This window comes from Anolis sagrei, chromosome X (genome assembly GCF_037176765.1).
Source record: "Anolis sagrei isolate rAnoSag1 chromosome X, rAnoSag1.mat, whole genome shotgun sequence".
Classification (NCBI taxonomy): domain Eukaryota; kingdom Metazoa; phylum Chordata; class Lepidosauria; order Squamata; family Dactyloidae; genus Anolis; species Anolis sagrei.
The window spans coordinates 50,755,478-50,770,377 of NC_090034.1; the positions used below are offsets into that span (position 1 = coordinate 50,755,478).

Below are 14,900 nucleotides of genomic sequence, written 5' to 3' on the forward strand. Positions count from 1 at the left end.
ATATCTATATATACACACATATACCTACATATATATATAACTTTAATATATTATAACTAATACATATTCATCATTATATTATTATAAATACATATTATAAATTAGATATATATTAATATAACTATTCATATATAAAATAGATTATACATATATTTTACTATATTATCAAGCATGTTTATAATATATTACAAATATTGATTATAAATTATATGTATTAATACAAATAACAGAAAATAATTATATATTGTAAGATATATATATATATATATATATATATATAATATTGTAAATAATAGATATAAATTATACATTAAATATAAAATATAATTTTAATATACATAATGCATATTTATATATATTATAAATGGATATAAATATATATGTAATATAAATCTATTATATATTAATGTATTATAAACATTTTTATATAAAATAAATATAAATTATATAGAGAGAGACATATTTTATTTTAATATATGATAAATAAAACATTTATAACACCTTTGGGGAGGTGACAAATGCAAGATACTCCACTTTGGCAGAAAAAATGAAATGCAAAGATACAGAATGGGGGACGCCTGGCTCGAGAGCAGTACATGTGAAAAAGATCTTGGAGTCCTCGTGGACAACAAGTTAAACATGAGCCAACAATGTGATGTGGCGGCAAAAAAAGCCAATGGGATTTTGGCCTGCATCAATAGGAGCATAGTGTCTAGATCTAAGGAAGTAATGCTACCCCTCTATTCTGCTTTGGTTAGACCACACCTGGAATATTGTGTCCAATTCTGGGCACCACAATTCAAGAGAGATATTGACAAGCTGGAATGTGTCCAGAGGAAGGCGACTAAAATGATCAAGGGTCTGGAGAACAAGCCCTATGAGGAGCGGCTTAGGGAACTGGGCATGTTTAGCCTGAAGAAGAGAAGGCTGAGAGGAGATATGATAGCCATGTATAAATATGTGAGAGGAAGCCACAGGGAGGAAGGAGCAAGCTTGTTTTCTGCTTCCTTGGAGACTAGGACGCGGAACAATGGCTTCAAACTACAAGAGAGGAGATTCCATCTGAACATGAGGAAGAACTTCCTGACTGTGAGAGCCGTTCAGCAGTGGAACTCTCTGCCCCGGAGTGTGGTGGAGGCTCCTTCTTTGGAAGCTTTTAAACAGAGGCTGGATGGCCATCTGTCAGGGGTGATTTGAATGCAATATTCCTGCTTCTTGGCAGGGGGTTGGACTGGATGGCCCATGAGGTCTCTTCCAACTCTAGGATTCTATGATTCTATGAGGGTGGACAAACGAGTGCGCCTCCAATCTGGCATTTACGGTAGCCAGATTGTGGCTCCAGTCGGGGGCGGGGCTTTGAGGGAGGCCCGGCAGCAGGCCGTGTGCGCTGACGTCAGAGGGAAGAGGTGGCGCTTGCGCAGTGGGAGCCTACGGCCGGTGTCCAAGATGGCGACGGGAGGAGGGAAGGTGAAGCAGGACATGCCTCCTCCGGGAGGATACGGGCCCATCGACTACAAGCGGAACCTGCCCCGGAGGGGGCTCTCTGGTGAGAGGGAAGGGAAGGCGGGGACCCTTGGGCTTTGTCGTACAGCCCTAGAAGGCTTTCGTGGCCCTTTCTGTATGGCCTGGCTGTTGTTGTAGAGGATGCCTCCAAGCAACAGAGGCCAGGCTATTTCTATGCAGATGCCCTCACTGATTGATTGACTTTGCAGCTTCATGGCTACTCAGTGCTATTCAGGCTTGCTAATTGCAACATTCACACTTGCTTCAAACAGACAAGGTTTTTTTTTCATTCCACAGGGATATAGACACTTCACTTGCCTCACATCCCAACAGACCTCTGAAAATAGCATTAGCCAGAGATGCAGGCGAAACAAGAGTTGGAAGAGACCTCATGGGCCATCCCTCCAGTCCAACCCCATTTTGCCAAGAAGCAGGAAAATCTCATTCAAAGCACCCCCGACAGATGGCCATCCAGCCTTTGTTTTAAATCCTCCTAAAGAAGGAGCCTCTACCACACTCCCGGGCAGAGAGAGAGTTCCACTGCCGAACACTCTCACAGTGAGGAAGTTCTTCCTCATGTTCAGGTGGAATCTCCTTTGTTTCCTGTGTTGTTCATTCGTTCAGTCTCCGACTCTTCGTGACTTCATGGACCAGCCCACACCAGAGCTCCCTGTCGGCCGTCACCACCCCCAGCTCCTTCAAGGTCAGTCCAGTCACTTCAGGGATGCCATCCATCCATCTTGCCCTTGGTCGGCCCCTCTTCCTTTTGCCTTCCACTTTCCCCAGCATAATTGTCTTCTCTAGGCTTTGCTGTCTCCTCATGATGTGGCCAAAGTACTTCAACTTTGTCTCTAGTATCCTTCCCTCCAATGAGCAGCCGGGCTTTGTTTCCTGGAGGATGGACTGGTTGGATCTTCTCGCAGTCCAAGGCACTCTCAGCACTTTCCTCCAACACCACAGCTCAAAAGCATCTATCTTCCTTCGCTCAGCCTTCCCTAAGGTCCAGCTCTCACATCCGTAGGTGACTACAGGGAATACCATGGCTTTGACTATGCGGATCTTTGTTGCCAGTCTGATGTCTCTGCTCTTGTTTCCTGTAGTGTGAAGCTAGTGTTCCATTGTGTCCTAGTCTCCAGGGCAGCAGAAAACAAGCCTGCTCCCTCCTCCCTATGACTTCCCCTCACATCTTTATCCATGGCCCTTATCATGTCTCCTCTTAGCCTTCTTTTCTGCAGGCTAAACATGCCCAGCTCTTTAAGTCGCTCTTCATAGGGTTCTCCAGACCCTTGATCCTTTCAGTCGTCCTTCTCTGGAGACATTCCAGCTTAGAGTCAACATCTCCCTTCAATTGCGTTGCCCAGAATTGGACACAGTGTGATTTCAGGTATCGTGGTCTGACCAAGGCACAATAGAGGAGTAGCATGACTTCCCTGGATCTAGGCACTTGACTCGTGTTGATACAGCCAAAATCCCATTGGTGTGTCCTTTCAAGAGAAGACTAATCCACAGCAACACAGTTGGAGCTAAGAACCCCTACACATTTAGACCCAGATCAGAAGAGGGAATTTACATGGTTGGGGGATTGTATTTCCCATCATCCTTCATTTGCTGTGAGGAATAAGGGCTGCTGGGATTTGTAGTCCCGGGTCGAGCTGCACCATGGCTTTCTGGCCTGAAGAGGGAATCCCATGTCTGGGTGGCATTTCCCGTCATTTGTCATGAGCTTTAAGGAGGAAATGGCATCCAAATAAATGTCCTGCAGAAGATTTGAACCCGGCTCTTCTTCCTTTCCAGGCTACAGCCTCTTTGCCATAGGCATTGGGACCCTCCTGTTTGGATACTACAACCTCATGAAGTGGAACCGGGAGCGGAGGTGAGGTTTCTGTATGGCGAATGAAACTGCCTTTCTGTCTAATAATAATAATAATAATAATAATAATAATAATAGCAACAACAAGCCAGTAAAGCTGGTCCCAGTGGTGTTCGGCACACTGTGTGCACTGCCTAAAGACCTTGGCCTGCATTTAAAAACAATCGGCATTGACAAGATTACCATCTTGTCTGGATTTAGTGTCAAGCTATTCACCATCATCCAGTTCGTTACAGATGACAGGCACCAGTTCAAGACCAGAATAGGATCCTTGGTTTTTGGTGGAAAGGAGTAATAGAGTTGGGTGTCATCTGCATACACATATCACCAGACTCCAAAACTCCAGATGATCTCTCCCAGCCGTTTCATGTAAATGTTCAACAGCATGGGGGGCAGAATAGATCCCTGAGGGACCCCACAGGCCACCAACCAGAGAGTTGAACAGGAGTCCCCCAGCACCACCTTTTGGTTTCGGTCCTCTAGGAAAGAACGGAGTTACTATCAAACAGTGCCTTCCAATCCCATCCCAGCAGATGACCAAGAAGGATACCACGGTTGATGGTATCAAAAGCTGCTGAGAGGTCCAGGAGAACTAGTAGGGACACAATCCCCCTGTCTAGCTCACTTCATAGTTCATCCACCAAGGTGACCAATGCCGTCTCAGTTCCAAAACCAGGTCTGAAACCAGATTGAAATGGAGCCAGATAATCTGTTTCTTCCAAAAAATCTTTGGAGCTGAGAGGCCACCACCCTCTCCAGAACCTTACCCAAAAAGGGAAGAGTTGAAACTGGCCAGTAAGTGTTGGATTGAGTGGGGTCCAGTGCCGGTAATAACAACATTAAAACCAAGATAAAAACCCAGAGCTTCCATTACCATTTGTTTGGCTTAATTCAATGCTTTCTCGAACAGGAACGTCTTTGCAGCCTTAATGCGATGGAGCCCTGGGAGTTGTAGTCTTTGGCTTTACTATCATTGAGTCCGTCTGTTGGAGCTATGGCATTGAAAGTGGTGCCAATCTGCATTAATTCCCCAATGTAGACACATCTTGAGGCTTCTCTTTGTTTGCTAACTCTGCCTTCTCTTCCTCAGGCGCCTGACTATTGAGGATTTGGAAACTCGGGTGGCTCTTATGCCTCTCTTGATGGCTGAAGACGACCGAAGGTACATACATCATTGTATTATCATCATCATAGGTGTAATGTCCTTAATTCCTGTGGCACTTTTGGCTTCATAGAGTCTTCCTTTTTATTTTTAAAATATTTTTAATGATAAATCAAACCATACAATTCACAAGGTGGACACAAAGTAGCAGGAAAGGTATAACAAATGCATATACAATGACCCTCCCCCCCCCCCCCCCCCAACTAAGGCTGAAATATCCACTAACTTGAACACCAAGGTCAAGTTATTGCATGAATTATAATTGAGTTTTTACTGGGACCAATAGTTAAGTAATATTACAGTTATTTATTTATTTATTTATTTATTTGCAGTATTTGTATACTGCCCTTCTCAACCCCGAAGGGGACTCAGGGCGGTATTACAGAGACCTCCATGAGTTTCGTCATCCGTTCTTCCACTGTGGATGTTGTCTGTTGTCTCGAGTATTTTGCAAACAGTATCCTAGTTGCTGATACCACATAATGAAAGATTATCTCATGTTTCTTTTGGGATTCATTTGTGGATGAGACCTAATAAGAACATTTCTGGCTCATAAATTATCAATGTTTAGTGTGTTTCCCAATATTTTTGTCCAATATTTTTTAGTTTGTGGGCATTGCCATCATATATGATAGAAGGAGCCAACTGCTTTATTACATTGCCAACAAGTATTTTTTTTCCTCTTATCTCTCTTTTCTGTTTATATTTCTACCTACCTTTCTGTCTATGTTTCTGTCTATCTTTCTATCTACCTTTCTATCCTTATATATCTATCTAACTTTTTATTTATATTTCTGTCTATCTATATTTCAATCTATCTTTCTATCTATTTAGATTTCTATCTTTCTGTCTATCTGTCCATCTATCTATCATTTTATATTTATATCTTTTTGTCTAGCTATATTTCTGTCTATTTCAATCTAACTTTCTATCTGTCTATTTATATTTCTATCTAGTTATCTTTCTAGCTGTCTATTTTTCTATCTATCTGTATTTCTATCTATTTATATTTCTATCTTTCTATCTATCTTTCTATTTATATTTCTGTCTATCTTTCTATCTATCTATCTTTCTAACTGTCTTTCTATTTATATTTCTATCTATCTTTCTATCTACCTTTCTATTTATATTTCTGTCTATCTTTCTATCTATCTTTCTATCTACCTTTCTATCTTTATATATCTGTCAATTTACTGTCTATTGGGAGTTCATAGGGCACCTGCTTAGGACCCCACCAGCAAAATTTGGGCCCCAGAGTTGTGGAGCCCAATGGGGTGGATCCCCAAATAGCAACCCCCATGGACCGGGTCCTGCTGAGTGCTTTGGTGCAGCTGCCTTCTGGTTCCTGGGATGTTACTAAGAGCCATGGGCAGGATACAACTTTGAAATCCCCAACAGAGGTCACCTTCAGGCACACAGAGGGATCCATAGAGGGATCCTCTGCTTTTGGCAACTGGATAATCTACCTGTTTCCTGTGGGAGCCATCTTTGTGGTCCTGGCCAGCCTCAGCCTTCTCTGCTTCTCCTCCAAAGTCTGCAAGTGGACTCAATCCTGCACGTGTGATGCAAATCTGGATGACCTGGAGGAAGATGGTTTCGGCATCCCTTGGAATATCTCCGTCATCGACCGGCCGGAGACCTACAGCCCCTGCGTGAGCGCTCCACAGCCGGTGCCTCACATCCAGAGGCCCAAACAGGCCAGGAAAGCCCCTGCCTACTTGCCATATGCACCCAAGGAGTTGGGGATTCGGACTCATCGCTCTTCCCAGACCAGTGCAGATGGAGTGAGCCAGGGCTCCCCTTCAAAGATGGATGGGTCTGGCTGTGACTCCTCTTTGGAGGGCATCTTTAAGATTGAAGACTTGGACTGAACCCTTGGAGTATTGGGCCCGACTCACAGTTGGAGGGTGCCTTTGTCTTTGCAGAAATAAATTACGTATCAATGGTATTTTAACTCCAATGTATTGACCAGACTGGTTCTTTTTAGTCTTTTCTTTCTCCAAGTTGCTCTAACTCTTATCATTGCAGCTTTTGGCTTTCACATCTGTATTTCTCAACCTTTTACCAGGAGCGGATGATGGGTTCCACGTCAGGAGGTGTTGGATCCATTCCAGGTTTAAAACCAGGCCTTTTGTTACAATTTTCAGCACCTTGGATAGTGTCAAAAATGAGCCAAAAACCTGGAATGGATCCACTGGCAATCACTGCTTTTCCAGAGTTTTTGAATATCAATTCCCAGTATCCCTGGACATCAGCCATGCTGACTGGGGATTCTGGGAGATGATGTCCAAATATATATATATATTTATATCTTTTTATTTATATTTCTATCTATTTAGATTTCTATCTGTCTATCCATCTATCATTCTATATTTCTATCTTTTTTCTACCTATAATTCTATCTATTTCAATCTATCTATCTTTCTGTTTATGTTTCTATCTTTCTATCTATCATTCTATCTAGCTATCTTTCTTTCTAGCTATCGATTTTTCTATCTATTTTCTAACTATTTATCTATCTTACTTTCTATCTAGCTATCTTTCTTTCTAGCTACCTATTTTTCTAGCTTTCTATCTAGCTTTCTATCTAGCTTTCTTTCTTTCTAGCTATCTATTTTTCTATCTATCTTTCTATCTGTATTTCTATCTCTCTATCTATCTATCTATCTATCATCTATTTATTTAGTGGACTTTGCCACCACATATGATAAAAGGAGCTAACCGGTATTTTTTCTCTTAGGTTGGATTTTTGCTAGTTGTTCTGTGGTTAAATACCAATAGTACATTATCATCATCATCATCATCATCATTTAATTACTTATTAATCGCTCTCCATCCGAGAATGCTCTAGGCGATTTACAGCTAAATTGTAAAAGATAAAATACATACATACAAAAATTAACAGGGATCGAATGCTCTAGTAAAAAGCCAGGTCTTAAGTGCTTGAGTAAAAGGCCCTAAGTCATGCATGGCTTTAAGAGAACTTCTACATTATCTTGTAGAAGTTCTCTTGGAGGCAATAGTTGTGGGTGAATTGTATCCCTCTTTCCCACAGGTGTTCCCACGTACTCATTTCAATATTGTGTCTGATATTTTGTGCCATTTGATCATGTGGTCTTTAACTTGATCTTTCTCTGTATAGTTTTAGTAGCACTTTAGAGAGTCCAGCAATCAACTTATCACGTCATTATAGATGTAGATCTAATTCTGTATCTACTTCTTGTACACCCATTTTTAATCATCTTTTCAAATACATCAGAGATGGCAAGATGATCACCGTCTTCCTTTCATCTCTCATGACAGGACTCTTCGCCTCCTGCGGCAGAATCTCGACGAAGAAGCCAAGATCATGAAGGACGTTCCCGGTTGGCAGGTTCGTGGCCCACTTTGGGGTTCAGTGGGCACGCAGGGATCTCTTACAGCACATCTACACTATCAAATTAACACAGTTTGGTCCTATTTTAATTACTGCAGTTCAATGCAACGGAATCCTGGGGGTTTGGGAAGTTGTGGCTCCCTCTGGCTGAAAAAACCGAGAGAACTCATCATTTTTTTTTATTAAATTCATTTTTGAAATTAAATGTTTTTATTTATATCCTGCTTTATCTCTCCATACGGAGACTCAAAGTGGATCACAATAAAAAAACATTACAGCTTAACATATACCAATATACAATAATGAAACAGTATGTCATAATATTTATTTATTTATTTACAGTATTTATATTCTGCCCCTCTCACCCCGCAGGGGACTCAGGGCGGATTACAATGTACACATATATGGCAAACATTCAATGCCAAAGACACACAACAGATATAGATAGACAGTCAGAGGCTATTTAACTTTTCTGGCTGCCAGGGGAGCTGTCGCTTTCATTGTCTATCTGCAACACTGATGAAGTACTTCCGCATTCCCAGCATGCTTTGCTGGAGTCTTTTTTATGGCCTCATAAATTAGTTAAATTAGCCTCCCCACACATAGGTGGTACCTAATTTTCCTACTTGACAGATGCAACTGTCTTTCGGGTTGCAAAGTTCGACAACAAACTACACAATTGGTCGGAAGCTCACTCCGACCTAGGCTGGCTTCAAACTCATGACCTTTTGGTAAGAAGTGATCTTAATGCAGCTGACATTCAGCTAGCTGCCCCACAGTCCCGGTGCTTGTTATATATTATATTGTTATATATTAGTATTATTATATTACAATATTATTACTATATAAAATTACTATACTGTATTGTATGATATTGTATTACATTATATTATCAATATATGTATATACAATATATTATATTATTGTACTATACCACTATATTGCATTATTATTAGTAATATTACATGTAATATATAATACACAATTATTATATTCTTATATATTATTATATTGTACTATATTATTGTACCACAATATATATAATATACTACCATATGCTACCATCCTCAAAGGTTGTGAGGTCTGTTGGAAACTGGGCAAGTGAGGTTTATATATCTGTGGAATGATGTCCAGGGTGGGAGAAATAACTCTTGTCTGCTTGAGGCAAGTGTGAATGTTGCAATTAGAAAGCTTGAATGAGTAGCCATGAAGTTTGCAGTCAATAAGTGGGGGTCTCTGCATAGACATAGTGAAGCAAGTCTGTTAGAGGCAAGTGTGAATGTTGCAATTGGCCACCTTGATTAGCATTTAATAGCCTTGCAGCTTCAAAGCCTGGCTGCTTTCTGCCTGGGGAATCCTTTGTTAAAATGAGGACAGTAAATGGCTACAAGGCCAATCAGTGCTAATCAAGGTGGCCAATTGCAACATTCACACGTGCCTCAAGCAGACAAGAGTTCTTTCTCCCACCCTGGACATTCCACAGATATATAAACCTCACTTGTCTAGTTTTCAACAGACCTCACAACCTCTGAGGATGCCTGCCATAGACGTGAGAGAAACGTCAGGAGAGAATGCTTCTGGAACATGACCAGACAGTCTGAAAAGCTCACAACAACCCAGTAGTATTATAATTAATATATTCATTAGGAAGTTTGAATTGGCTTGATAGTAACATTGAAATATGGGGTCCAAATAATGCAATAATATAATAATCCAGTGGACTCTCGACCCATTGACATCCATGGGGATTGGTACATGCCAGATCAAAGCAGGAAAATAATTATAGTAATCTATCTATATACATAATAAAAGTGAAAATGTGTATGTGTGTATGTGGCAGAGGTGTCCACTTACACAGACAGCCTCCTGCCTCCACAAACAGCTATAGAACCAGAAACATAAGTTTTTCAAATTTTGTTTGTTATTCTCTTCTTTAACCTCTGTTTGAGTTATCCTCTTTTCAAATGTCATATGTTCCTTTCTTCCATTATACTTTTCCCTTAGATCACTTGACCATTTGTGCAATTGTATGCATTTATACCACTCTAAATCTCTGCCAAAATCCCTCTTTTTCCAGGTAGGTGAGTCTCGCTACCATACCACACGCTGGGTGCCCCCCGTTTCCGATGAGCTCTTCTACCTCCACCCTATGAGCGAGCAGGACAACGCCAAGTTTGGGTGCCAGTTTTACGTTTGAAGGGGGCAGAACGACACCCCATTTTGCGATCAATATATGTGCATACATTTCCAAATAAAACAACTTCCAGGTTCTCTACTGTTTTCTGGGCATTTCATTCTAAGATGCACGCTAACATCAGTACCGTCAACCAGAAACAAAACCTTACATATATATCTTAAGTCAAAGTATGTAAGAATGTTTATTTGTTTGCATGTATGTTTGAACCACACTTGGCTTGATGCGGTGGGACCACACTTGGCACACAGATCCCCCCACTCTCTCTCTATATATATATTTATTAATATTTTTATTATTTTATCATGGTTCAATATATTTATTATACATTGTTTATTTTACAGCAGATACATATCATTCAATTCAACCTACCATACTTTAACTTTTGGCATCTAGTGTTATTTTTCTGCTTATACATATTATCTATCCTTCACCGCTGTGCTTCCCCCCCCCCCCAAAGCCACATATCATCTGTCCAAAATTTCAATTCTTCTTTGCATGTGTTTCTTCCTCCACAGACATCCCGGTGTTTCTGACTCTCTTCATTGGTGTGGAATTTGCATGACCCCGCCCACTGCCTCTCCCTTAACCCTTTCCTATTCTATGGCACACAGCAAAGAGAGGAATTGATCAGCAATGGAACATGCTGAAGCGGTTTGGGGAGAATTCACCATGATTTGCAGGAGTTGTAGGTCCTGGGATGTATAGTTCACCTGCAATCTAAGAGCACCGAACTCCACCAACAATGGACATGGAATATCACTTGGCACACAGAATCCCCATGACCTACAAAACATACTGGAGATCTTGGGAGGGATTTATAGGAGCTGCAATTCACAACAACTCCAAAGCACACTATGAACCCAAACAATGTTGGATCTGGACCAAACTTGGCATGTATACCCAATATGCCCAAATTTGAATACTGGTGGGTTTGGAGGGGAATTGGCTTGGACATTTTGGAGTTGTAGGTACTGGGATTTATACTTCACCTGCAATCAATGAGATAGAATTGGACCAAACTTGGCACACACAGCCACCATGACCAGCAAAAATACTGGGAATCTTTGAGGAAAATTGATCTTGATTTTGGGGAGTTACAGTTTACCTACATCCAGAGAGCACTGTGAACCCAAATACCGATGGATCTGGACCAAACTTGGCATACATTCCTGGTATGCCGAAATTTGACTTCTGGAGGGGTTTGGGGGGAACGGACCTTCCTTTCTGGGGGTTGTAGTTCACTCACAAACAGAGAAACGGTGACCTCCACCAATGATGGACCTGGACCAAACTTGGCACACAGAACTCTCATGACTAACTCAACCTGCTAGAGGTCTTTGGGGAAAATTTATCTTGATTTGGGGGAGTTGTAATTCACATACATCCAGAGAGCACTATCAACCCAAACATCGATGGATCTGGACCACACTTGGCACACATACATGATATGCCCAAATTTGATTACTGGAAGGGTTTGGAGGGAACTGATCTTCCTTTCTGAGAAACAGTGACCAAACTTCATATTTGTTGTGAACCGCTGTGAGTCGCCTTCGGGCTGAGAACAGCGGTATATAAGTAAGGTAAATAAATAAACTTGGCACACAGAATCCCCATTACTAACTCAACCTACTAGAGGCATTTGAGGGGACTAACTCACCATAGTGGGAGTTATAGTTTACCCTGAAGCCAGAGAGCACATTGAACCCCACTGATGATCCATCCAGAGCAAACTTGCCCAACAGAACAAACTTTAAGTACTGATGGAGTTTCAGGGGGTTAACTTGGCATAATGGGAGTTGTAGTTCACCCACAACCTTTCACATTTTGTACAATTAAAAATTTGACTTTTTCAAATAACCTGGGCAACGCCAGGTCCCCAAGCTAGTAATATGCCAGCACACACACACATACATACATATATACTACATACATACACACACAGAAAGATATATATATACACACATACCTAGACAGACACACACACTTTGCAATTCTAAGATGCACCCCACTTTTAGAGATGTTTATATGGGGGAATGAAAAAATGTGGTTACTTTAATTCAGAAAATAATTCAGAAAATACCCACACAAAACCACAATCAGATTTTCCTAACATAGAAGACTAACACAACTAAAGCAGTGGCCTTAACCTAAAACATGTCTAATAAACAAACGTGAAACACAGCTACTGCTTTTGTCCCTTAGAAGGTCTATGACTCCCAAGGAGAGCTTTGGGAGCCACTCAGAGGTCTGGGAGTTCTTCATGGAAAGACTGGTAGTGCTTCCAGGGGAATGTATTGATGCGTCTGTTCCTGGCTTTCAAAGTGGGCTGGATCCGCGGAAGCTCAGGGAAACAAATTGGCTTCTCCCTAGCAAGAACATGGGGGGAAAAGAGAGCAATCTAAGGACATATTCACAATATACCTCTTTTTCTGGAGAGTTGTAGTTTCGGTTTGTCGAACGACAGCTCCCAGGGTTCCATAGCCTTGAGCCATAGCAGTGAAAGTAATACTGAACTGCATTAACACTACAGTGTAGACCAGGGGTCCTCAAACTTTTAAACAGAGGGACATGTCACAGTCCCTCAAACTGTTGGAGGGCCGGATTATAATTTGAAAAAAACATGAATGAATTCCTATGCACACTGCACATATCTTATTTGTAGTGCAAATACACTTAAAACAATACAATAATTAAAAATGAAGAACAATTTTAACCAATATAAACGTATTAGCATTTCTATGGGAAGTGTGGGCCTGCTTTTGGCTGATGAGATAGGAATGTTGATGTTGTTGTTGTTGTGTGCTTTCAGGTAAATGACCTTGGAGGGCCGTACCCGGCCCCCAGGCCTTAGTTTGAGACCCCTGGTGTAGACACACGACCACTGTCTCCTTACCTTTCGTCCAGCAAAAGTTCATCCCGCAACAGATTCAGTGTTTGTGTGATGAGAAGGTGGCTGTCGCTGGTTGTTGTCTCCTCCAGTCTCCGAAGGAGAAGATGTGTGGGAAGTTCGAAATCCGGAGATGGGGCCGTAGTCTGCAGATTAGACAGAAAAAATGAAGTATTGCTGTCTTTTGGGTATGCCAACTCACCATTTTGGCTCTGCTTTGCAACCGAGCCTGCAGTATTCAGAGGAAGCTTGCCTTTCCCTGAGAGAGTGGGACTTTGCTCACTCCCAAAAATTTGAGAAGTTTCTCACCCGTTCGGTTGAGATTTCTGTCTCCAGCTTTGTCACAATCTTGGGGAGGAACGATGGAGGACTGAGCTTTGGTTCAAGCATCACCGCGGATGGCATGGTGGTTTTCCGAAGCTCTGTGGACTCTCTCTTCTTTGGTTGGCTTTCCTTCAGGGCCTTGATATTGCTGAAAGGTTTCAAGGGGTTCTCTACTCTGGAAGGCGGTGGAATTTCCAGATGGAGGGCTTCTTCCTTGGATCCAAACATTGTGTTATGAAGACATTCTCCGCCTTTGGGGCCAAGCATTGTGCCATTGAGTCGTTCCCCACTGTTGGATCCAAGCATTGTGCCATCAAGATGTTTTCTGTCATTGCCAAGATGTTGTCCACCATTGGATCCAAGCAGTGTGCCGTCAAGATGTTCTCCACCATTGGATCCAAGCATTGTGCTGTCAAGACATCTGCCATTGGATCCAAGCACTGTGCCATTGAGATGTTCTCCACCATTGGTTTCAAACACTGACCCATCAAAACGTTCACCACAGGATCTAAGCATTTTGCCGTCAAGTCGTTCTCCGCCGTTGGACCCAAGCATTGTGCCGTTGAGTTGCTCTTCACCGTTGGATCGAAGCATTGTGCCATCGAGACATTCTCCGCTGCTGGATCCAATCACTGTGCCATCGAAACATCTGCCATTGGATCCAAGCATTGTGCCATTGAGTTGTTCTCCACTGTTGAATCCAAGCATTGTGCCACTGAAACGTCTGCCATTGGATTCAAGCATTGTGCCATCGAGATATTCTCCGCCATTGGATCCAAGCATTGTGCCATTGAGACATTGTCTGCCATTGTCAAGACGTTCTCCACAATTGGATCCAAGCATGGTGCCATCAATATCTCTGCTGTTGGATCCAAACATTGTGCCATCGAGACATTCCCCACCATCGGCGAGGTCATCATCCATCTCCGCCTCTTCCTCCTGCCCCAGAGACGAGGCCTCCATGACCTTCTCCAAGATGGGTCTCAGGTCAACCAGGATGGTTTTCACCACTGGCTTTTCTGGAGCTGAGGAGCGATTCTCCAGAGGGTTATCAGGAAAAGCGGGTGCCCACGTTTCTTCCAAATCATCCTCCCGAATCCCATCAACCTCCAAACGGGATGCTTCTGCCGCCATCATTGTGGCGCCTCTCCTTACACGGGGTCGTTGTTGTTTTCCTGCCGACGGATCGAAGGAAAGAGCAACGCGATGGAAGCGAGGATACATATCGGTATTCAATATGGGAAACACGAAGTTACTAAGCAATGAGTACTCTGATGCATAAACTGCAGGCACAGAAGCTTGTTTGGATTGGCAAGGCGGGGCCAAATAACACATGAGGGAGAGCCAAGTTTACTTTCTTGCCAATGAGACATATTTGGTCAGACATGGATGTACGGCCCAATAAATAAATCTATACACACAATAAAAGTTAAAATATGTATGTGTGGCTGGAGTGTCCACTTACACAGACAAGCTCCCACTTCCACAAACAGCTCTAGCTCCCACTACTCAAGAGACACTAAAGGCCCTCCCTTCAATGGCATTGCAAGTTATAGTGAGCGCCATGAACATGTCCAAGAG

At 42.2% G+C, this 14,900-nt stretch overlaps 1 protein-coding gene across 1 annotated transcript; it reads left to right on the forward strand.

Moving 5' to 3' along the window:
• Positions 1–1,263: 1,263 nt before the first annotated feature.
• On the forward strand, positions 1,264–10,182 carry NDUFA13 (NADH:ubiquinone oxidoreductase subunit A13). Its single transcript, XM_060785160.2, has 5 exons — positions 1,264–1,546; positions 3,298–3,376; positions 4,464–4,535; positions 7,839–7,908; positions 9,989–10,182. The coding sequence occupies exons 1-5, from the start codon at positions 1,279–1,281 to the stop codon at positions 10,106–10,108; spliced, it is 609 nt and encodes a 202-aa protein (XP_060641143.2). The 5' UTR covers positions 1,264–1,278; the 3' UTR covers positions 10,109–10,182.
• Positions 10,183–14,900: the final 4,718 nt, after the last annotated feature.

Coding starts and splice junctions, on each gene's coding strand:
- NDUFA13 (XM_060785160.2), top strand. CDS start 1,279: ATGAGGGTGGACAAACGAGTGCGCCTCCAATCTGGCATTTACGGTAGC. Junction 3,377..4,463: donor AAGTGGAACCGGGAGCGGAG/GTGAGGTTTCTG, acceptor TCTCTTCCTCAG/GCGCCTGACTATTGAGGATT. Junction 7,909..9,988: donor AGGACGTTCCCGGTTGGCAG/GTTCGTGGCCCA, acceptor CTCTTTTTCCAG/GTAGGTGAGTCTCGCTACCA.